The 24,676-nt window shown below is 50.5% G+C and overlaps 1 protein-coding gene and 1 pseudogene across 1 annotated transcript; both read left to right on the forward strand.

The window, feature by feature from the left end:
- The first annotated feature begins 368 nt into the window (after window positions 1-368).
- PRRT3 (proline rich transmembrane protein 3) lies at window positions 369-15,191 on the forward strand. Its single transcript, XM_066616208.1, has 4 exons — window positions 369-508; window positions 2,549-3,875; window positions 5,284-5,400; window positions 11,783-15,191. The coding sequence occupies exons 2-4, from the start codon at window positions 2,609-2,611 to the stop codon at window positions 13,723-13,725; spliced, it is 3,327 nt and encodes a 1,108-aa protein (XP_066472305.1). The 5' UTR covers window positions 369-508; window positions 2,549-2,608; the 3' UTR covers window positions 13,726-15,191.
- A 4,535-nt stretch (window positions 15,192-19,726) lies between these two features.
- On the forward strand, window positions 19,727-19,849 carry LOC136643472 (5S ribosomal RNA; annotated as a pseudogene).
- Window positions 19,850-24,676: the final 4,827 nt, after the last annotated feature.

The following is a 24,676-nucleotide window of genomic DNA, read 5'->3' on the forward strand; positions in this document are numbered from 1 at the left end:
GCTCTGCTCGGACCCCGGAGGAGGAGGAGGAGGAAGCGGGTCTGCTCCCCCTGCCCTCCCCTCCTGGCTCCCGCTCCTCCTCCTCCACAGCGCAGGTTCTCCTGACTCGCTGCTGTTGCTGCGGATGTGCTGCTGCTGGGTCTCCTGCGACCCCCTGGTGGGCCCGGGCAGGTGCTGCCAGGCACGTGCTGGCTGCTTGCGCAGGATCGCTGCAGCCGCGCTTGCCAGGCGATGGAAGGCTGCACTTCCCTGGGAGTAAGGCCCATTGCCCATCGTGGGACTTACTTCTGAGTAGACACGCCGAGGCTTGCGCTCTGAAAGAGGCAGCTTCTCCAGCGGAGGAGGGCTGCGCGAGGCGGCGGCGGCTGCTGCGGGCGGCCATGGGGGCGACTCGGGCAGAGGGAGAAGCGGGGAGGTCGGGGACGTCGAGGGCCGCTTCGCCCGCCCCAGGGATGAAGCCTCTGCGGAGGAGCAGCAGCAGCAGCAGCAGCGCCCAGGCGAAGGCCAGGTAAGGAATGCGGGCGCCATCCGTGCCGGAGGAGGGAGGGAGGGAGGGCACCTCTCCTCCTCACCCCCTGGCCCTGGGGAGACGCAGCCTGGGCGCCAGGCACACCCTGGCTGGGGCGGCCGGACGAGGAGGAGCACACCCTGCTGGGCTGCGGCTGTCGCCCTGCACTGCCCCTGCCTTCCTGCCCGGGGCACGGCTTTGCTCGCACCCACCTGGGCACGTTCTCGTCGCCTGCGCAAGCCCCAGATGATCTGGGTGCTGGTTCATTCTGCCCTGCCAGGACGGCGCCCAGCCTGGCATCCCGCTGTGCCACCCTTGCCAGCTGCCGGCAGGGCCCATGCGTGGTCTGTGTGGCAGTGGCATTCAAATCAGGGCAGGTAGGAAGATTGAGGGGAGGGGGGAGGCTCTCCTTGCTTGGCAAGCTGTCTTCCTTGGTCACTGATGCGCGATGGGGGAGGATGAGATGTTTGGAGGAGAGACTGGATCCTTTCCTGGATCCTTAGTAGATGCTGTGGGGACGCAGTAGGGCCCTGGAGCTCGAAATGGTGCAGCCCAGTGTTTGCAGCGCTAAGGAGAATCTATAAAGCTTGTGCCCTGATGACAACCAACGAGGCTGGCGACATCCGCCCATTTTACAGATGACAAACTGAGGCTGAAAGATAGCCACTTCCCACTTCCCAGGGCTACTTCCCAGGGCTTCCCAGGACACTGAGTCCTGGACAGTCCTGGACAGCCTCCCTGGGCACTGGACACTGAGTCCTGGACAGCCCACTTCCCAGGGCTTCCCAGGACACTGAGTCCTGGACAGAATGAGAATTGGTACCCACGTTCAAGTTGGACCCGGCTGCTTCTTGTTTCCTGCTGATGTGCCAGCTTCCATATAGGATGCTGAAGTAGAGCATTGGCATGGAGCAGCTGCTTTGACCAAGCAGTGGTGATGGGGGTGATCTGAAATGCAGGGATTCCGGACCAGGCCTGGAATGGGTTCGACTTAGTGCTGCAGGATTCCAGGCTCCAATCCGGCTGCCCGGCTCATCTAGCTTGGTCTGAGCATCCCCATCCTCAAGCTGGCTTGGATGGGGAGCTGGAGCCCAAGGTGAACTTGCATGCAGTGCAAGGGAAGGAGCGCACTTCAGAATGGGTCCCAGCTGTGCAGCCATGCAGCACTCGGGGCCCAAGCGATCCTGAGGGGTCATCTGATACCTACATCCTCTGAGGTATGCATTGGACATCCTTACTCTTGTAGGTGGTCCCAGGTTCAGGTCTTGGCATTTTCAGTTTGGTGATCTTAGCACGAGTGGGGAAGCTCTCTGAGGTCTTGGAAAGTGGCTGCATGGGGAATGTTTTTGGGTTGCGGAGATCAAGCAGCTCCTTGCATGACCCCGGTTTCCTCTCCAGGGCTTTCCTACTGGGGCCAGTGATAGGGGGGGAGCAAGCACGATCCTATAAGGAAGAGGCTGAGCTAAAGGGTACCCCAGTGTTACCTGCCTGATTTCTCAGAAAAAAATGTCCCTGAGATCCTTCTAGTGTCTCTCTGGGGGGCAGCCCCATTGCCCTATCTCAGGAGCTGGTTGCGATTGCAATGACAAAGCTCAGTGTCAGGAGTTGTTGGGGTGGGCTGCCATGTGTGGGCACAGGATGGGGGGGTGATGAGGGGACATGGAGTTACATCTGAGCAGGAGAAAAACAACCTCTCAGCCTCGAGGGGGAATAGTGACTGGTGTATGCCTATGAATAGTGTATGCATGTGACTGCAGCTTCATGTTTTCATCCATGTGCCTCAGCATGAGTGTAGCTGTGTTCGCGCCTGCAGCCTTTCCTGCTCCTCTCTTGGCCCTTTTGGGGATTTTTAGTTCAGTGATTCTCAGCTTCACCCTCTTCTACCTGCCTCAGTGCATTGGCACTGATGCATGTGTCTGCCAAGCTCCCCAGCTATTGAGCTTCTGCCCTTGGTGCGCCCCCCTTCGAAAGACATGCTCCTTTCTTGCTTGCCCTTCAGCCAGGCCTTTCCCCACTCATTCCAACATTCCTGTCCCACAGGGTGAAGCATGAGATGCTGTGACAACGCTGGACAGTGAGCTGTGCCGTTCCACATCAGTGATGGCTGCTGAGGGGCTCTTCCTGACCTGGGCCTTGGTCCTGACCCCACTGCTGCAGGCGTTCCACCTTCCCACCCCAGATAGCCCTGCTGTAGGCCCTACTTTTCCTTCTCTCCCAGGGCTACCTCTGAATAATTCCACCCAAGAGTCTCTTTCAAGCGCCCTACCAGCTGCGCCCCATTCAGACCCTTATGCCCATGAGGTCTCCAGTGGTGATGGAGAGCTGCCTGATGAGAACTGGAGAGATGCCAGCCCCAGTAGCCAGCCTGGAACGCCAACGCCCTGGATGCCCGTTGACTTCCCTGCAGTGACCAGTCCCAGTTTAGAGACACCCACTGATGCTCCTGTAGGAAGCCCTGCTCCAAGCCACATAGTACCCAGAGGTGATTTCAGGCTGCCAACAGTAGGCCCTTCCAGTATCCCAGAAGAGCCTAAGGATGAGCGTCACATAATTGTGGAACTAAATCCAGAACAGGGAACAGACGGCACAGAGAGGGCAAGTCTAGCCCCTCCTGGGGCAGCCTCACCCCCAGCTTCATTCACAGATCAGGCATTAGACTTACCAACCTCCCAGGAGAAGACCACACATCCTCACCTCCGAGCAGTGTCCAAAAACGTTGTCCTGGTAACCACACTAAACCCCAGGCCCACTGTCTCCACCATCCCCTTGGTGGCGTCACCTGCTGATGGGTCGCATATAAAGTGGGTGACAACTGATGGTGCTGAACCCAAAGGTGCTAGGACTGTGGAGCAGACCGTGGGAACCAGAGTGCCGGAGCAGGAGCTGCTCGGCAGAAATCAAACCACTGTGAAATACTTGGCTTCCTTCAGGAGCACACAGGTCTATGGTGGTTCTCAGGGCATAGAGGAGCTCTCCACTCCTCCTTTTAGACCCACTCAGGCAGCTGAAGACACACAGCGTCCACATGGGACAGGGAAGGGCACTATGGACAATGCTTCAACCCCTCACACCCCACAGTCAACCAGTACAGCTATCTCAATGGATGGGAGGGGTCGCGAGCTCCTCCCTGCCCCGGTAGGCTCTCATCACCCTGCTTCAGAGGAGTTCTCCCCTAGTTCTTCCACCTCTTTGCAAGTAGGGGGCATGGCAGGGACCCAAGGGCCAGATGCCCGTGAGAGATACACTCACTGGGGGCTGATCATTGACACAACACGACGGCCAGGACCCCAGGATATGGCAGGAACAGAACAGACTCACTCCCAGAACAGCTCTGCAAAGCCTGGACTCTCCAGCCCTGCTAACGCAGGTAGGTTTGGGGTCCTTCCGTATGTCCTTAATGACACCAGGAAGTCAAACCATTAAAAAGTTGGGCTTGGTTCAGGTCCATCAATCTTTTTTTAACATTCTAATAATAAATAATAATAACAAACTTTATTTATACCCTGCCCTTCTCCCCAAAGGGACCCAGGGCAGCTGTCCATCTAGTTTGGTCTAGTTTGGGCTAGTTTGGTCTAGTCCATCCATTCTAGTTTGGTCCTGAGCCAGAGCCTAACTTTAAAAAGTGGTGCGGTAACCTGGTTTTGAGCTGGTTCAAGGTATATTTCATACTGAATAAGAGCAAACTCTTTTGTTGATAATAAAACGCTATGAAATGACTACAGCAATAACTACTTAATGTGAGAAGAAAATATTTTTAAACTAGCTCTTTTTTTTCAATGCAAAATATGTGACAAGATTAAAAAATCAAAACAAGAAATAAAACCATTAATCCTTCAGCTGAAAACAGAATGCCTGGTTTTTGAAGCATATCTTGTGCACAGATTCCCCCACATCCTTTTGGTTGGCGGTTTGGTTCTGCTTCAGATCCAGTTCGACAAATGCATCATCTGTTGTGTGTGTGGGAGGCTGGCGATGGTGGGTGTTGAGGAGGGATGCAACTGAGGGAGAGTTTTGGCTGAGAACGACGGATGGGTGAAGCAGCTGACCAGGCTGCGTGGGCATCAGGAGAGCTGTAATTACAAAATGGAAGCGAGATGATGTTGGTGGAGCAGGAAGAAGACTGGTTGTCAGGGGGACAGCTTGGGAGGAAAGAGGGTGTCTGCCCTGGGGTGGATGGAGGTAGCATTGTAACTGTTGTGCCAATGACAGCTGAAATAGCTTGGCGGAGGTTGATCATAGAGGAGGTTGGCAGGGGACAGGCAGAGATTGAGTTGAGTCATTTTAATAGAGCAGTTGGGGGGAGACATGTTTGATTGTGACCGAGGATGCAGGGGGTGGAAAAGAGGCAGAGAGTAAGGGGGAAGAGCTGGCAGCTTTGCTTGTACAGTCAGGTGCAGGCTGGTGGGGCAGAGTACTGAAAGGGGCGGTTTTGTGTAGAGCAATCCCAAGTGAGGGGCCAGCATAGCAAGGGAGAGCCTTACATGAGTCAGGGCTCACTTCATCTGTCTGCCAGTTGGAATCTCTATGTCTGCAGTTTTCAACCACTGTGCCACAGCACATTGGTGTGCCACAAGAGTTTATTATTAGGGCCATTGGGGGATGTGAGCCCCCGCCAGGAACATGATACGCTTTGTCAGTTGTCAAAAAACTGATGGTGTGCCTTTACCATTTTAGTGCCTTGTCAGTGTGCTTGAGATGAAAAAAAGATGAAAAATGCCACTCTGCGGGAATGATTTCTCATCATCACCCCCCTGAGACCTTTTCCTCTCTTTCAGGAACTGGGGGAGTAGTAGATGTTGACCCCCAACGAGTCCGGGGAGCTGTGATCCCTGTTGGCTCCTCAACTCCTGGCATCTCTGTGGCAGGGAAGCGCCCAGCAGCCAGGCATCCAGGTGAGTGAGAATATTTTTAAAGGACATCAGAAGGGCCCTGCAGGATTCTCTAGAGCAGGGGTGCTCAGACTTTCAACTTTAGGGATGCTGGACCTTTAACAAGTGTATAGAAGAGAGAATTTCAGCAGGTGCAGCTTGTCATCTGTGGGATGACAAGTTGCACCTGCTGCAATTCTCTCTTCTATACACTTGTTAAAGGTCCAGCATCCCTAAAGTTGAAAGTCTGAGCACCCCTGCTCTAGACCAAAGGCTATTGTTTTACACAGTGGCCAATCATATGCTTCCAGGACACCCCACAAGCAGGGCATGAAGGCTACAGCCCTGCCTGCACTATTGTCTCCCAGCAACTGGTATTCAGTGGTAGACTACAACTGTAGATGGAAGTTCTATTTAGTTATCATGGCTAATAGCTGCTGTCCTAAATCTACTTCCAGTCAATTGCATAGGGTAACCTCCAAATTATAGCCTTCTCTTTTCCTCCTGCCTACCTACACTTCAGTGCCATTAATACTCTTTCCTTGAAAAAATTGAAACAACCAACTAAGAAGAAAAGTCATTTCCCAACACAGACCGCAAAGAAGGATTTGCCACTGCAGCATAACCAAGATGTAAAATGCCGTGGCTAAAACTGCAGTATGAGCAAAGGAGATATATACCCTTTGTGTTGCTGTGTGTCAGCCTTTAATGCTGGGTCTTAGAGTGGATGTTCCCGTCCTTTGAGAAAGCAGTTGGTGACACCCGGTGACTCACTCTTTTTCATCCTTGTCAAGGCCTGTGCTGTGTTTGTGTGTTTTGCTCGAAGGCCACTTTTGGAGTCCTAATGGGCAAGGCAACAGCTGAGCAAGCAGTTGTACTGGCATCCCATTGACAGGGAAGATTTCATCATAGCTGGACTCTAAGTTGAAGCCTCCAGCCTGCTCACTCCCAGCCCAAACAAAGCCAAAGGCTGCAGTCCTCTGCACACTTAATTACTTCAGGGTAAACATGCTTTGGACTGTCTGCATAACAGATTGGAAGCAGTATTGAAGGAAGTGCATTGCATTACCACTGGGCTTTGGTCTCAAAGCAGCATTTAAACTTGCCACTGTTGCAAATGTGCATCATTTTCTCTGCATGCTTTTTGTTTTACAAGCATAATTTATTTGGCTTTTGCAGGGAGGGAGAAGGACATATGAAGCTGCTTTCTGCTGAGTCAGATGCTACTCTGTCTGGCTCAGTGTTGTGTACATTGACTGGCAGGGACTCTCTGGGGTTTCAAGCAGGGGTCTACCTGGAGGTGTCTGGGATTGAACCTGGGACTGCATACAGAGCAGATGATCTGCCACTGGGCTATAGCCCCTGCCCTGAAGGAGGCCTGCCCTGCTCTCTGACTCCTGAAAACCTTATTCCATGATGCCTCTGGCACTTAAGCTTTTGCCTGCATACTTTCAAACATATCAGGGCAACTTAGTGTTGTTGTTTGTTTTTTTAAATGAAAGTGAGAAGTCTCAGGAAGTTGAATTGTGAGACCAGAACCACCTTCTAGAGCTTTTTCGTCTTTTCAGAATTGTGGTGCAAGCATATGGCTCTGCCTACATTGTGTGGCTTGGCTTGCTTACTCGAGTCACATTGAGCTATTTGCCCTGCAGCTGTGCTCAAACTGCAGGTGGGCCATGGGGGGGCTTTACCTTTTGTCCCAACTTCTTTACCTATTGTTTATAGAAGGCTGCGGAGTGAAGGCATGCTATGGCTAAATTGAGGGAGAGTTTGAGTGAAGTTTGTGGATTTCATTATGGGCCCGCCTTACCTATTCTCCCATGGTTTGAGCACTTGTTTTGCAAGGACTCATTAATTAATTAATTAATTCATTCATTCATTCATTCATTCATTGCCTGTGGCATTCTGTTGTCTGGGAGGCATAACTTCATAATAGAGGGATTAGAGGGTGGATGTCCTGCTTTGGGACAATAACTCAGCATAGATGACCTTCCAGCTCTGTGATGCTATGATCACAATTTCAGGCTGTGCGTTCCTGATCTCCAGCCCTCTGAGAAGATATTGATGAGGGAGCCGCTGCATCTGATTCTGATTGGGGATCCTAGCTGCATGTGCTTCAGGAACTTGACAAAGAGGCCTTCCCCTTCCCACTCTAGCCCTGGACTGGGCAGATCATTGCAAGCCCTACCATCCTACTAAGGGAGAATGGCTGGTAATCCAGGCCACCCAGAGCAATTTTGGGAATTCTGGATGTGCAAAAGGCCACGAAGGAGCAAAGCTGCCATGTGAGAGACCCAGTTCTACCCTAAATGGATTGTTTCATAGGCAGCAGGGGTGCTGGTTATATTGAGCTTGGTGTCATTTTCAATCAGGATAATCTCTCCACCTGATTAACACTAACTGCCCAGGTCTAGCTAGCCCACACTCCTTCCTGGCAGCACTTGCCCAGCCTGCTTCTTTCTGGTAGGTGCTGTGGGCTGTTTCTGGGAAGTAAAGCCACACGGGTGCCAGCTGGGAGGCTTCTGGGACTAGGCAGGCTCCTTCATGATCAGCTTTGTTCTCTGTGATGAGCCTTGGCTGTCTGGCACAAACACTGTGGAAGAGGGTCACAAGGTCTGGGCAGTCTGGGCCCCTTTGACCTGGCAGATTTTCTTTGCTTTCAACAGCTTTTTTCATTACAAAATGTATCACATGGTAAAGAGAAGTGTTATTATTTCTAGTTTTACATTTACATATCATCCTTAAGAACATAAGAACAGCCCCACTGCATCAGGCCATAGGCCCATCTAGTCCAGCTTCCTGTATCTCACAGCGGCCCACCAAATGCCCCAGGGAGCACACCACTCAGGGTGGCTCCTATCATTCTTCTTTTGCCTGCCCTGGTGGACTCCCCCTCCCCCACAAAAAGTTTCACTTTTGATGGGATACACTCTGACTCGCCAGTTGGATGCAGATACTTTATACTCTGACCACTGCAGCTACTGCATTTCTGGCTCTACCGTTTTTTCCCCTTCATGCTAAGTTCACTAGAGCTTCTTTAACAAGCGCTTCTTTCAGAATGACCACAACTAAGCTCCACATAACTCTGCAGAACACACGCGCACACACACACACCCTCAGGGACACAGGATGCCACTAAAAGTCCCTCTTAGCTTCTCTGCATTTGGCCTGACCCGAAGATTGTTCACTTTCTTCCTGGCTGGCCGGAAAGAGCCATTCCCTCCTGCTGCTCTGCCCAAGCTCTGGCCTAGATCCTCCAGCTTATCTCAGCAGTGGTCTCACCTCACCAGTTCCCACTGAGCCTTCGCCTGTCACCTCTCTGTTTTGCCAGCCCCAAGCTCACCTTCAGGATTACATTTTATCAGTGGTAATAAATTGTCACAGGAACATTGTGTGCAAGGCGCTTTACAGTTCCTGCCTCATTCTCCCTGCAGCATGTTGGCAGGTGGTGGGGCAGTGAGGGGGAGGAAGGTAACAATTGGCTCGGTGGTCAGACACCTGCTGTTTGGCAGAGCCTGGAGCAGATGGCTGTGGAAGCTGGTCCTTCATCTGGTTGCTTAAAGTTCAGGGAGGGGAGAATGTCAGTGGGCTCACATTGCAACCAACCCCATTCCCCTCCTCCTGATGACTTTACATGCAGAAGGTTCCCTGCTTCAGCCTCCTAACACTAATGCAACTCAGGTATCAGGATTGGGGCAGATCTCTGCCTGACACCCTGGACAGCTACTGCCCATGGTTGGCAACCTTCAGTCTCCAAAGACTATGGTGTAAGCCTACAGCACCCAGTATTCTGAGGCGGTCTCCCATCCAAGTACTAACCAGGCCTGACCCTGCTTAGCTTTCAAGATCAGACGAGATTGGGCATGTGCAGGGTCACAGTGTGATGCCACTGCCCATGAATGACTGTAGACCAGTAATCTGCAATGAGTTTGCCAGGAGAGAACTGTTTGTGGGCCACAAGCAGCATCAACACCAAGGTATTTTGGGGGGTGGGGGGGTCTTCAACCCCCACTTAAGTGTGTACATGCACTTGTCAGCACTTCCCAAAGGAGATCTCTTATTTCCTGTGACTGTTGATTTCCCCCACTCCCATCACCTGGTAGGCGTCCCCACAGCTTACTGGGCAATGGGAAGGGGGGAAGTTGAAGCCAAGGTGGCATCAGGGGTGGGACATCTGGAATTGAAACATGGAGTGTTCCTTAAGGAGGAAGGACTGCAGTGGCTTCAACTTCCGCTGTGCGGTGTAGTCAACTTCCACTATGTAGCATAGCATTCCTGGATGAGAAGTGGGAAGCTGAAGAATGGGGCTTCAGGAGACAACTTCCTTCAAGAGGCCTCCGTGTTAATATTCCAGCTGTCTCATCCTGATGTAGCCCTGATAGCAGAGCATCTGAAATTTTAAAATATTGCCCTACTGAAGGACCTCTGTGACTGCTGCATCCTAGTCAGCAACTACACCTAAGTGTTAGTAGGCAGGAAAGCAGCATCCATAGTGGACCCTAGTTGTGGCAAAAAGGAGAACTCACCTTCATCTGCTGTCCAGAGACTGGGTTCTCTGTTCAGAGAAATATGCTTCATGGCCCTGGTGCCCTAGGAGGATACAAGGCTTCAGGAGTCATCCAGGTGGAACTTAGGGAAATCCTGGACCCCTGGCCAGTTCTCAACCTGGCCATGAGGTGTTGAACTTTGGCCAGAGAGACTTGGGTTCAAATCCACTCTTAGCTGAGAAGCTCATTGGGTGACCTGGGGCCAGTCACTCGGACTGTGAAAGGGTGAGACCTCCCAGCGTTGTGGGAAGATGAAATAGGAAAACCTTTATCCATGTACACCACCCTGAGTTCAATGGATGAGAGGCTGGATAGAAATGTGAATAATAGGATGGAGATGCTCTAGGAAGATTTCCTGCTACAGGTAGGGGGTTGGACTTGATGACCTGTCAGGCCCCTTCCAACTCTATGATTCTATGAACCCAAGATACTGCTTCACAGAGGCATTTTCTGATGTGTCTCTACATCAGGGGTCCAGAACTACAGTGTGCAGGTCTTAGGTGGCCCACCAATACATTTTGACTGGCCCACTGAGCCTAGTGGCATTAGAATTATGTGTGCCTTCCCCATTCCTTTCTCTCCCCCCCCCCCCCATCTCCAAATGCCACCACACACACCTTCTTCCCCCTGGGGGCTGAAGTGACTGCTGGGCTGGGTTACATTCACTGAGAGATAGCGAGCAGCCCCACGGGTGGAAATAATTGCAAATACCTGCTCCTATAGTGAATATGTGTATGACTTATGTACAGAAAGTACGTATGTATTTTCTGTAATTGACCTGCTCTGGCCCACCATAAGAACAAGACTGAGTGATGTGGGCCTGGCAGCTGGTAGTTTGAAGTCCCCTGCGCTACATGAGCTTCTGCTTTTACCTTCGATCCTTCTTTCTGCCCAAGGGTAGCAATTCGACTGTGTATTCCTGCCTCAAATATGATTGGATCCTATCTGTATTCTCAAGATAGAAATACAGCAGAACTTCCCAGCTTTAGAGGAGGTTGCCTGTTGTATCCCTGTAGGACTCTTTGCTGTGGCTGGCCTACTTTCTAGCTGGAACATAAAGCTGCCTTTATCAGCTGCCTTTGTCAGTCAGTATCTGTACTGACTAGGGGCAGCTTTCCCAGGTTTTCAAAGGACTTTTCTGGCCTTACCCAGAGACACCAGGGATTGAACTGGGGGCCTTCTGCATGTGCTCCTACCACTGAACACAGACTCCTTAGGAGGCACGTTCAAACCAGTGACTCATGCTGCCGTGTGAAGAGTGGGCTCCACTGAATGCAGGCAGTTACACCCTCTTACAGCCAAGTGTCTCAGCTGTCAAAGGTTATTGTTTCTGGGATTCACGTCACACTGCCCACATGCTGGCAAGCTTATCGGGCAGGGAAGTAAGCTTGCTGCTTTCTTTTGTTTTCATGAAAGTGTAGATTTTGGATGAAGCCACCATTTTGTCTGTTAAGTTTTAAAAAAAACAAAACCATTTAGACAAAAACATAAACTTTGTACACAGTATCATGTACTGTAACATTTTCTGCTGCACCTAAGCAGAAGTGTGGCATACTCATAATCATCACCTTGGCTTTTCTAGGTCTTAAGAACAGCTCCACTGGATCAGGCCATAGGCCCATCTAGTCCAGCTTCCTGTATCTCACAGCGGCCCACCAAACGCCCCAGGGAGCACACCAGATAACAAGAGACCTCATCCTGGTGCCCTCCTTTGCATCTGGCATTCTGACATAGCCCATTTCCAAAATCAGGAGGTTGCACATACACATCATGGCTTGTAACTCATAATGGTTTTTTCCTCCAGAAACTTGTCCGGTCCCCTTTCTTCCTGGCCCTGATGTGCCTTTTCTTTTCCACAGATGCAGCCGAGACTCACCCTCCTGGGCAGAACAGCACCATGCCCTTCACGCCTTCTGCCCGTCTTCTGGCTACTCCTCGCCGTGGCCTGATCCGGGTAACCACACAAAGAGTCCTGCAGCATCCTCAGCTGGCCAGGCCTGAGCCCAGCCTGCCCGCCCCATTACCTGCCTCCAACCCACCCTGCCCACGTCCTGGCAGTGACTGCAGCCAGCTGTTGCCAAACCAGACACTGCTGCACTGGCAGGATCTTGAGCGCACGCTGAGCTTTGCCTGGGCCCTCCATGTCTATGGCTACGGTGTGCTCTTCCTGCTGTTGAGTCTGCTGAGTCTTGCCTGCCTAGTGGGCTCCCTGGTTGTGCGTGTGCCACACCTCCCCTATGTGGTGGGGGCCAGCACCCTACTGCTCACATTTGGGGTGCTGCGCGCCACGTTCTTTCTGGTCGACCCGTATGGTTCGCGAGGCTGGCTCCCCACCCGTGCTGTGCGGGTGCTGTATACGGCCCCCTTCCCTCTGTTGCTGAGTACCTTCACAGTGCTGCTGCTCCGCCTCCTCTGCCAGGCCCGCCTGCAGGTCTTGCCTCCAAGACTCCAGAGCCTGCCCCTCTTGGCCGTGCTGGGGTCTGTGCAAAGCGCCACCCTCCTGGGTGCTGATTTGTTCTCGCCACCACTGCAACCAGCGGTGGCTGTGGGGCTGCACACACTGTCCTGTGCGGCTGGGGTCGGTCTCCTGCCTGCCACCATGTTTGTGTACTGGCAGTTGCGGAGCAACGCAATGGCTGAGGGCACCCCGGAGCCCGGCGTGTGGAGTGGAGCGTGGCTGTTGCTAGCAAGCAGTGGGTTGGCCTTGCCGTGCTGTGGGCTGCAGCTGTATGGGGTGTTATGGCTCTCAGGGCTGTTGGTCCAGCCAGGCATTTTCACCTGGAGCTGGTGGTTTGTGCAGTTCTGGTTCCGCATTGGCGAGCTGGTGCTCTCGTTGACTCTGCTCTTCCTGGCCTGGCAGGCCCTTTGCCAGCGCTGTGGAGCCGCGGAACACTCCTGCTGGGCCAAGCTCATGCGCTACTTCTGTACCTACCGCAAGGCCGAGGTGCCCGAGTACCCCAACAACTGTTACGACTGGACTGGGGGTGTCCTTGAGAAAGTACCCAACACCGAAATCAGTAAGAACCTGATCCGAAACCCCCCTGGCAGTGTGCGCCTCTGGGCACTCAAGGACAGCAATGAATTGCGGGCGGCAGGCAGCCAAGGCTCTAGCCCTTCCCCTGCACGTCCCGTCTACAGTCCCAAGTGCCCCAATGCGACAGCTGCTGTCATGGGCCGGTCCTACACCAGCATTTGCTTTGAGCGGGATTCGGTGCTCTCCCTGGCTGAGCTGGAGTTCCGGCCCCCGTCGCCCATCAACCTGAGCCGCAGCATTGACGAAGCGCTCTTTCGCGAGCACTTGGTGCGGGACTCCATTTTCCTTCGTTCCAGCCTTCACTTCCCTTCCCGCTTGGCGCGGCAGGACTCCTGCTCTTCGTTGCGTGGTGACTGCTCTACCCTCTCTCACACCGCTCAGCCCCTGCTGGCCCGGCCACGCCGAAGCAGTGACCCGGACTGCCTGTACAGCTTAACACGGGCCAGCTCGATGGGCGAGCTCACCACGCAGAGCCGCGGCCTGGTCAGCGAGCCCCCCACAGACACGTCTTTTGACAGCTTCTCTCGCACCTCCTTTTCCCGGGCCTCCCTCAAGATTAGCTGGAACCCCTGGCGCCATGGCCTGTCCTCACCAGAAAGCCTGCCTCCTGAAGAGCTGCCCACCCAGTCCCAGCTCCTGCCAGACGAACTGCCCCCAGCTCCCTCTAGCAGCGCTCCAAACTCAGAACGTGAGGCCAGGAAGAGTTTCTTGGCTCTCAGCAAGCAAGTGGATTCCCGCAGCCTGTCCAGTGACACCATTGAGTTGTGAACTCCCCTGCGCCCCTGGAAACACCAGCAAGGTTGTTAGCTGAGGGGCAGGAGATGGAGAAGACTCCTGTGAAGATAATTTCTTTAAAAGGATGGGGCCAAAAAGAATCCACTTTTCCTTGTGACAAGCCATGGGGCTTCCTCTGTCCTAACCAGGCCCCGTACCAGACATCTTTGCAATGGCCCCTAATATGGTACCTGGTTCTTTCTATACAGAATCAGCCACTTTCCTAGTACCAGCCATTCACTGTGTTAGCCACATACCTAGTACCAACCAGTCACTGTGTCCCAAACTCTGTAGTGCAAGCAACACCAAGCACCCACTCCCAACTTTCTGTAAACCCCTCTGTGTTCCACGTCTGGTGGACAGGAGAGAGAGAGAGAGAGTTGTAAGTCTTCTTATTTCAGCGCAGATAGCCAGCTTCAAGGCTGATTGGTGGGTCGAATGCACAATTGCTATTTGTGGTGATGGGGCCTACATAGGAAGGATGCTGAGAAGGGATAAGGTGAGACTTGCTGTGGGGACATGGCTGTAGCTCCAGGGGAAGCTGCAGCTTTGGAACAAGAAATGGAATGTCCCATATGGAGTGGAAGAACATGTGCTTTGCATGCCAAAAAAAACCCACAAAAAAGTTCCCTGCTCAGCCCATCTTGAAGGATTGCAGGTCTGGAAAAGGATGTATTCATGAGACCTTGTAGAGCCAGTGGCAGTCAGGATAGATAAGATTGGGTTAGACTAGGTCCAGCTGTATGAATTGGCATCAAGTAACTTCGCATGTCGCTGTGAATCCTAGAGTCGAAATTTATGGTTGAAAATCCATCATTCAGAATGTGAAGATTCATTCAGATGCTGGGAAATTTAATCTTTCATTTATCTTTTCATGTTTCTTCTTAGTTATCAGAAACAGAGAAGACAACTCCCCCCCCCCCCCGCAAGTAGGGTTACGAGCCCCTTTTTTCTTCCACGATCCTCTGTTTATATCTCTTCCCCCCATAAACAACCTTGTTCCCTACTCCATGTGTCATAGGTCTCCTCTCGCTTCTGCTGATTTTTAAATCCCAAATTTATGCAAATAAACTCTCGCTCCTTAAATTATGTAATATAAATCTATGACATGATATTCCGATTTCTGAATATAAGTTTCTTGGTTCAGGATTTTTTTTTTTTTTTTAAACAAATCAAGAGTCGAACTTGCCAGAAAACACTTGAAACTCAAAACTCAGTTTGGTGATGATGGGGAGAGCTGTTGCAGGAGCACATCCAAGTTGAAGAGAAGATCTTGCTGCTTTGTCTGGCTGGGTCTTCTTTTAATAGCACAAGTTGTACTTACTGAGTACAGTACTGAGTCTGTCCCTTGCAAAGGCAGGGGAGAGAAAGGGTGGATTTGTCCAGATCTGTGGCGGGACAGGGTTACTGTTGAATGTCGCGTGGTCTGTTTGTGCCAAAAAGAAAGAAATAAACCTTCTGTCAGAAGATGTCATCTTGGCTCCAGGTTATTTATTTATTTATTTATTTGCACAGCGCCATCAGTGTGCGTAGCGTTTGATACAGACTGAGAGAACAAGTCCCTGCCCCAAGAGGCTTACAATTTAGACCGGCGATTTTCAACCTTTTTTCTCCTCATGGCACACACTGGCAAGGCTCTAAAATTTTCAAGGCACACTATCAGTCTTTGGACAATTGACAAGGCACACCATGCTGCTGATAGGGTTTCCACATCCCTCAATAAATGATGATTAATTAATTAATTTGCCAAACACCCGTGGCGCACCTGTAGATCACTTGCGGCCCACCAGTGTGCCACCTGGTTGAAAATGGCTGATCTAGACACGCGCAAGGGAAGCGACAGGAAGGGAAAGGAAGGCGGGGAAGAAAATGGTTTAAAACAGGAGTTTTTGCAGCATGTCGCCCTTTGAAAGTGGGGTGGAGGCAGGCAAGGATGGAAGTCTGACATAGATAACACGGGGAGAGGTTGAGTCTCCCCCCCTCCGCTCCCTTCCTATACAGTTGCATCAATATATAGGGGACAGGGATCACACACACCCTTCTCCAAAATGCACTTTGCCCCTTCCCTGCCTTCCCACATTTTTCTGGCTCTTCTGCTGCTGAAATTCCAAACGTTCCATTTGTGAAAGGGGGTCCTGCAGTCTCACCCTGAGAGGAGACTTTTCACACATTCAGGTTGTCCCAGCATCCCGGCACCAGCAGGGCACATGCTTCTAATTTTTTTTCCTGGACGCTAAATAATCTCTCAGTTCCTTCAGGCTTCCCAGCCTGTGCTTGCATCCCCTTTCCCTTCTTCACCCTGATTGGAACATTCCAAATGGCTAGAAAGGGGCTCCAGCTCCTGAGGAAAGTATGCAAGGGATCTTGATAATAACCATCCTCATACTTCAGCCACAGACTACAAAATGAGGTCCCTGCCCCAAACCGCATACAATCTAAATGTTGGCAGGGGAGAGGGGCAAGCATTAAAAGGGGATGGAGGCAGCCGTAGGCTCTTGGATGCATGTAGGGAGCTCCAGAGCATAAGGGGCAACAAGACAATAAGTACAGTATTGTCGACCCCCCCCCCCCAATGAATTCAGCCATCTTAAACTCCCGCAGGAGCATCTAGCACTGCACTGCTCTGAAATGGTCCTCCTTTCCCCTCCTCAGCAGCGGGGGGCTTTGAACCTGTTTCTCTTCTCAGCCTATTGGTGGTTTCCAAGCACTGGGAGTGTCACATGCTGCAAACAAGGCATTTGGTTTCCAACCCAGCAGCAGGTGAGTTTGCAGCTGAAGGGAGCAGGAAAGATGAGCCTCTGGAACAGGCAGGGAGGGGTTGCGGGATGTGGCAGAGGCCTGGCTCTCAGCCGGCAGGGTTATTATAGCAGTGGAATGCCTGGGCACCTCCAGTTTCCCTTTTCTTCCTCCCAGGACAAGAGGTCAGAGTGGGTGACTATACCCTAATTTAATGACACCCATCTAGAACAAGGGTGTCATGCAGAAGTTGAAGTTAACATTCATGGTGGCTGCTGAGAGCCAGAAATGACATCATTAAGCATGTAGTTAATCTTTGGAACTCCTTGCCACAGGACAAGTGCCTTTAAAAGAGGATTGGATAGATTTCTGGAGGAAAAGTCCACCACAGGTTACAAGCCATGATGGGCATGTGCAACCTCCTGATTTTAGAAGTAGGCCACCTCAGTATGCCAGGTGCAAGGGAGGGCACCAGGATGCAGGTCTCTTGTTCTCTGGTGTGCAATCTGAGGCATCTGGTGGGCCACTGTGAGATACAGGAAGCTGGACCAGATGGACATTTGGCCTGATCCGGCAGGGCTCTTCTCATGTTCTTAAGCAGAAAGTGACATCATTAGGCAGATGAAGGCCAGAAATAAGCACTTTGTCCTCACATAGAAACTCCTTAGCAAATGGCAAAGAAAATGGGCAAATTTTTGCAATATTTTCAAGATATGGGAGAGCTGATTATCAAGCTCCAATTATCAAGCTGAGAGAGCCCAGTTATAACAGGGACCAGATATATGACTTCCAGGGGCCGCATTCAACCTACATGCCTTATGTTTGACACCCCTAATCTAGTAAGGGAGAGTGTTTAAACTGTGAGGACACCATTTCTCCAAAAGCTTGCTGGGAAAGAGGCTATTGTGCTTCCCCTGCATTGCCGCTTTCTCCTGAAGCAAAAGTCCTGTGGTGGCTCTCTTTTTATAGCCTTAGCTTGTCCCTCAGAAGTCAATGAGACTTCATTCCAGATCAGAGTGTTTAGGATTGTACTGTTGTACCTTGATCTTATGCAGGTTTACATGAAAGTGGATTCCACCAAGTTCAGTGGGGCTGTCTGTGGAATCAGTATACACAAGATCACAGCCTTTGTGACCCAATGCGCAAAGTAGGATGGAGGCCTGCCTAGGAAAATGTAAGTCAACTTGTTTAGGAGTGGAATTCCTCTTCTTAGTGAAGCTATCTTAGTGAAACCACAGTTTGCCTTCACATCTTCCTTGCGTGAGAGATGCTGGAGATTGCATGCTGGAGAGCCAACATCTTTTTCTGGCCCTAAAGAATGAGTGGCCAGTGATCCTGCCTGGAAAGGGTCCTGCTCTTGGATTTTTCCCCATAGTCTTGCTCAGAGGTGGTCCACCCATGAGACAGGTTGATGTAGGTTGCATTAGCAGGAGATTGTGGGATGGGGGCAAGAGAGCGGTGGATTCAGGATGCCCTTCACCCCTAGTCTGCCACTGCCACCACCTCCCTCCAACATGCTGTGGGTGCAACCTGCACTGATCCACTTTCCATCCACTAAAATCAAGCAGAAAATGGATCATCCCGCTCCATAACCGTGCTCCTCGTGCAATTTTTTTTAAGCACAGAAATGACAAACTTCTGGTTTGATTTACAGGGACTGTGCAATGAAGGCACTCCTTCATTCACACTGTCCGGTTAAATCAGGGGTGACCAAACAGGTCCAGCAAAACCAACAGGACCACACTCTCCCTATCTAGTTCCTGGTGTGCATCATCAACTAGAGCAGGGGTGCCCAAACTCCGGCCCGGGGGCTACTTGTGGCCCTCGATGACTCCCAATCCAGCCCCCAAGTAGCCCTCAGTTTCCAATGAGAATCTGGCCCTCTGGAGACTTACTGGAGCCCTTGCTGGCCCAATGCAACTGTTCTCAGTGTAAGGGCGACAGTTTGACCTCTCGCATGAACTGTGAATGAGAGATCCCTCCACTGCTTGCTGTTTCAGGACTGTGATGCTGCAGCAGCAGTGAAGGAAAGGCCGGTCTTGCTTTGTGTAAAGACTTTTATAGGCCTTGAGCTATTGCAAGACCTTCATTCATTCATAGAAGTTCCATCTCTAATATATTCATTTATGTAAATATATGTAAATTTATTCAAATTTGAAATGTAAATTAATTCTTTTTTATTCCTGGCCCCCGACACAGTGTCAGAGAGATGATGTGGCCCTCCTGCCAAAAAGTTTGGACACCCCTGCGTTAAATCAATCCAGAAGGTCTGCACTTCTGCAACCGAAGAAACTGCACAAGAAGCTGAATAAGTGACTTTGGGGGAGAGGGAACTGTGCATTGGCAGCAGACCCCAGGTGGTACTGGGTGGCGTTCTGGGTTGTGCCACCACTGTTCTTGCTTTAGTGAAGAATTCCATCTTCACCCCACCCACTTGTGCTTATGCAAGGGGACTGAACTAAGGGACTTCTTGTCAGATGGAGCACAGCTATGAAAAAGCCAAAGTCCAGGATTCAGGATCTGCACATCAGAACTGCAGCCAAGGACCACGGGGGTTCTCAGGGTGTTGCAGCATAAGGGCAAGGAGCAGTCCCAAGTGTGTGTTTATTTTAGCTCAGGAGCACATACCCAACTTCTTTAGGAACTTCTAAAGCCCTTCTTCAATGAATTTCAGATCACAGTGGGGGTAAAAAAATGTGTTTTTAACCTCTCGTAGTGCAATATTATTGTTTCAAAGTATCTTCAGGGTCAATAAAATCTGCTTTGAAGTCTCTCCAGGGTCAATAAAATCTTGGTGCAGACTAATCTGCAAATTGCGTTATCCTTATCAGTCTTGCTGTTGTCTAAAATGATGAAATCTTCAAAAAAAAATTCAGAGCATGAAGGTTTTGTTCCAGCCTCTCAATATTGGTTTGGCTCTGACTTTCCCGAATCAAACTCAGTTGTGCCACACTGCCAGTAGCGTAGCAAGACAGAGCGGTAAGCATGGCAGGTACCGCAATGTGCCATATAAGCGGCCCCTCCCACCCACCATCGAAGCCATTCTGGGCAACGACAGCAATGTGTAGGTGCTCACTGAACCAAAGAGTGTCCCTTGCTCACTTGGAATGGCTGCGATGGCAAGTGGGAGGGGGTGCTTACACAGCAAATTGCGGTGACTGCCGTGCTTATTGTTTTGCCCCCCCTCTGGCTATGCTACTGCACATTGCTACTGATGCTTCATTTAGAAGATTTATATCCCATCTTTTGATCAAATGATCCCGATAGCTTATACTGTTACCCTACACATGCCCAATCTCGTCTGATCTTGGAAGCTAAGCAGGGTCAGGCCTGGTTAGTACTTGGATGGGAGACCGCTTGGGAATACCGGGTGCTGTAGGCTTATACCATAGTCTTTCCAGACTGAAGGTTGCCAACCAATAATCACACACACACACCACCATCCCCAGTGGTTGCTTCTATTCTAGCAGGAAGAAGGAAACTGAGCTTCTTCTTGCTCCTCCTTCTCTGGCTAATGGCTGAGACCATTGGGAAGAGGCTGGTTTCCTCGTCCCAAATGTTCTTCCCAGGCGGTGGTCAATTTCCCTGGGGTCCCTAGCCCTCTGGCCAGTGTAATTACATTCATATCTCACCCTTTCACTTAGGTGCTCAGGAAAGTGTAGTAGTTCTCCCCCATCTTGTTGTGTCCACAACAACCCTGTGAGGTAGGGTGGGCTGAGAGATGGCAGCTAGCCTAAGGTCAGCTACACTGTTTCATAGCCGGCTCTGTATGTGAACTCAGATTCTCCGGCTGCTAATCTGACACGCCATCCATCACATTAGCTCTACGTGAACAGAGCTTTTTGGCAGGGCTCTTGCTTGCCTCTTCCGGCAGGAGTCCCATGTGATGGACAGCTGTGTAATTGGTAGGAATGGAATACGTGGCATTTTCCCCACTGCGGCATCTTGCTCTGAAAAGATCTCAAGTTCTTGCAGGTTGTGCAGCTTCTCAAGGCATAAGAAACTAACCAGAAAAAGGTGACCACTCCAGTCCTGGCAGTCAACCCTCCTGTGTTGTTCCTGCCTGTGTACTTACCCAGCTTCTAATCCACTGGCTTTGCAGGCCAGATGCCCTCACACCTTTTTGTTTTTCAGGTTGGGCCTCACTTCCCAGGACCCCCCTGCATGATTCTGTCCTCGGGAAATGCAGCTCCTTTGGTCACTCCTCTCTGCCTCCCAGCCATGACTCCTGCTTTGATGCAAATAAAGTATACCTGACGGGATAACACAGTCGCCTCTAAGTCATAAATAGGCCAAGCTGCTTAAGGCAGAACTAGACATTACCAGATACGTGGAGCAGCTTCTGCTCCATTTTTTTTTTCAGCAGCACTATGTCTCTAGTAACATCAAGTGCTACCCATAGAATAATAAAAAATGCTCTTTATACCCAAGGCTGGCCCTATGTGAGGCAGGATGAAGCTGCTGCGTCAGGCAATAGATTGTGGGCCAGTTTTCAGAGCAGACCAGCAGCCTCTCCGGTGCAGAGGAAGGGAGGCAAAATCCTACTTCGCATAAAATGTTAGTGTTGGAAGGGACCGTAGACATCAGTCTAGTCCAGGGGTGAGCAAACTTTCCACTTTAGCAGTCCTGGACCTTTAACAATTGTGTAGGTGAAAGAATTTCAGCAGGTACAGCTTGCCATCTGTGAGATGACAAGCAGCATCTGCTGAAATTCCCTCTTCTGTACCATTGTTAAAGGCCCACGATCTCTAAAGTTGAAAGTTTGCCCACCCCTGGTCTAGTCCAACCTCCTACTCAGTGCAGGCAACTACTACAGCATCCCTGACAGGTGGCCATCCAGCCTCTGGCTTGGAAACCTTCAACAAGGGAGAGCACACAGCGTAGGCTTTTCCAGTGCTGAACAGCTTTTACATGTTTCTTCATGTCTAGCTTGAATCTTCCTCCCTGTAGTTTCAACCCATTGGTCCTGTTCCTGCCCTCCGGAGCCATAGAGAGCAAATCTTCCCCTCTGTCCTCCTCCCTTCCTAACAGAAAAAGAAGGCAGGCAGGCAGGTGTTGTGCTTAAAAGTTAAAGGCAAGGGAAGGGAGTGGGTGCCATTCTGTACCCGGCTGCAGGCAGCAAATGGTCAGGCAGCGCTGCTTAGCTTTGATGCTTGTGGTGGGTGCTTGCTTGGACAGGGCTATGTGTACCTGATGTAACATAAATTCAAAATGTTAAGTGGGCCTTAAACATGTTTTTATTTCATTTGGTGATTGTGCTGGTCTAATAGGAGTTCTGTGTTTGTTGGTTTGTGTGTCTTGTTTGGTACTCATTGGTTTTTATAATTTGTAAAGTGCTTATTTGATGCCTTATATATATAAAAAAAGGTTACCTCTTGGAAGTGGCATAAGACTAAATTAAATAATTAATGAAGCACCAAGGTGACCTGACTTCTGCACCCAGAAAAGTGGAGTTCTGTGACCTCTGTGCGATGCAGATTGCACATAGTCAAAGTTATGCATATGCAGATTCATACATGATTATGCTGCATTAATTATTTTGTTCATTGGGGAGAGGGAGACAAGGAGCTGTGTGAAGCCCCACATTGCGCCTGCTGGAACTTCCCTTTGTTTCTTTTTGCTGATGCCAGGCTGCCTTGCCAACACACTGTGAAGTCTGTCTTTGCAGTAAGTCAGGCCAGTAAAGAAGCAGTGTTTGTCAGCATACTGCCCCCAAACTTTGCCTTTTTATCTCCTTCCTTTACGGTGCTCAGGAGGATCCTACCCCACCATTTTTTCCATCACAATAAGCCTGTGAGGTACATCCACTGAGGGATTGTGCTGTCCCATGATCACCCAGGGGGCATCATGGCTGTGGGGGGTTTGAACCCGAGTCTCTTCGGTCCTACTCTAACACTCTAACCACTACACCACCTCTGTGGTGCCTATGCAGAATTGCAAGAGACTATATTCTCCGTCTTCTATTTGGGGAGCCACAGGACGTTCCCATTTAACTCAGCCAGATCCTCCTTGATCTGGGCCTACAGTTCATATTGCTGCTTCCCCTGTACTGTGGTCCTTGCCTACCCCCACTGCAGCTGCCAACTGGGACTAGATGCATTGGCAGCTTGGAAACCATAGCCATCCACCTCCACAAGCAGGCAGCAGTCATGCAGCAGAAGGAGCTCAATCGGTGAGGGGGCCAGAGCCAGTGGTGTGGGGACCCGGAAGACAAAGGGCTGGTTCAAACTCCCCAGTTCCACCTCTGCAACGAAGCAGACTGGCACAGATGCAAGGGGAGTATCTCAGGCCTGGTCTACCCCTGAGGCAGGAAGAATCTTTTTCTTACTGTGGTACTGTGTACTGAACTGTGGTCTTGTGAAGTGTGCCGTTTTCAAACTACGGATAGTGTTGCTAGTTCTGAAACCTTCCCCATGCAAAAATAATGCCTTGCTGAGAAAACAGTTCTAGTCCAGCTTATTCCTGGTTGTGCTAGTATTCTGCTTGTAGGGGTGCATTCAAAATGTGACCACCCCTCCCACCTGCTGCCCAAAGCACACCAGCTCAGCACTCTGCCACCTCATTCTTCTGCCCCAGTAAACCTTACAACTACTGGTTGGCAACCTTCAGTCTCGAAAGACTATGGTATAAGCCTACAGCACCCGGTATTCCCAGGAGGTCTCCCATCCAAGTCCTAACCAGGCCTGACCCTGCTTAGCTTCCGAGATCAGATGAGATTGGGCAACTACTATTCTAACCCCATATTGCTGTAGGAGTGGGAGGTTAAGAGACTGTGGTTTGTCCAAACAGGCCCCAGGCATGGGGAGGATGCATGATTCATCAAATCTGGGTGTGATCAGTGCCTGGCTGGAAGACTTGACATCCCAAGCATGCCACGAGCATTTCAAATACTTCCGATGAAATGCAAATACCACTTGCATTTTATCTGAAGAAAGGCAGGGTAGGAGTGACAAATAAAGATGGGATTTGAATCGGGCTCTTGCCAGTGCACGCTCTTAGCCGATACCCTATAATACCAACCGCACATTGAGTAACTTCTCCACTCTTCATCTTTCAGGTATTGCCAAACAAAACCTGAATCCCAGCTTCTGACCGCAACAGCCCTTCTAGCCACTGGGAGCAGAGGGGCTTGTGCATCAGCCATGCAGGCCAATGTTGATGTGTCACCCTCTTGGCAGGTTCCACCAGGCCAGACAAGGAGCCATCTATGGCCCTCCAGCTGAGCGTGAGGAGTACAGGTGAGGAGGAAAACGGGAGCAGGAGGTGCCAGGCCTGCAGTGGTCAGTGTAGCCACTGCCATTTTCTAAATGGCTTTGTCCTAATCTGCCTAAAGCCTGAAAACTTGGCTCCAAGATTTCCTTGTGCTACCACAACTCTAACAGGCAACCATCATGGGGTGGAAGTAGTGCAATTAATTTTTTTTTCAAGGTCACAAGCCTGTTCCCTTCTTTGGATGTGTGTGGAAGATCACAATGCAGATATGTCTCTTTAATGCCTTTTAACCAACCTGTTAACACACTGGTTCGGAGATGGGAGAGAAAGAGAGTGTGTGTGTGTTTGTTTGTTCTGGGGTTGCTCCATATTAATGAATGTGGAATTAAAGGGTGTGATCTTGTGCATGGCCTGTGCAGGCTCAAAGAAGAGCAAACACGATCAGTTGAGCATCAGTCTTATTTAAGAAAACAAGTTAATGAGAAAATTATAAAAAGAAAATAAGAAAATAACTTATAAATGTTTTTTGTTTTTTTTAAAGTTGCTGACTTGAGCAAACTCATTGAGACAGTGCTTGAAAGCTTTTGGATAAAACCCAAGCCTGGGATGGGCTGTCTGATTCAGAGATGGTGGCAGGCTGGAAAGGATTCTGGATGATCAAGGAATTGGAGATTCTCCTAAAGCTGCCTTCAAAACCCTCCCAGTCAGCTTCATGTTTCATCAGTGGAAATTTCTCGAGCCACAGAAGTACTAGTAACATTAAAAGTGAAAGGGTAATAAGGCAAATGCTGGTTGTTATGGCATGCAAGTCGAAAGGCCACCATAAGCCAGAAAAACCACTATGGGCATATAACACTGCTTTATGTTGACCTAGTCTATCAGTGCTGTGTACGCTAATGGTCAGTAACTCTCCAAAGCCTCAGGTCTCTCTCAGCATCTACTACTAGATTTCCTTTAACTCAAGATACCAAGAACTGAAGAACAGAAGCCAGGAATT

This window comes from Tiliqua scincoides, chromosome 2 (assembly GCF_035046505.1).
Source record: "Tiliqua scincoides isolate rTilSci1 chromosome 2, rTilSci1.hap2, whole genome shotgun sequence".
NCBI classification, from domain to species: domain Eukaryota; kingdom Metazoa; phylum Chordata; class Lepidosauria; order Squamata; family Scincidae; genus Tiliqua; species Tiliqua scincoides.

Excerpts from the sequence above, each read along its gene's own strand:
- PRRT3 (XM_066616208.1), top strand. The coding sequence starts at position 2,609 with ATGGCTGCTGAGGGGCTCTTCCTGACCTGGGCCTTGGTCCTGACCCCA. Across the intron at positions 3,876-5,283 it reads CTCCAGCCCTGCTAACGCAG|GAACTGGGGGAGTAGTAGAT; the intron begins GTAGGTTTGGGG and ends CCTCTCTTTCAG. Across the intron at positions 5,401-11,782 it reads CCCAGCAGCCAGGCATCCAG|ATGCAGCCGAGACTCACCCT; the intron begins GTGAGTGAGAAT and ends TCTTTTCCACAG.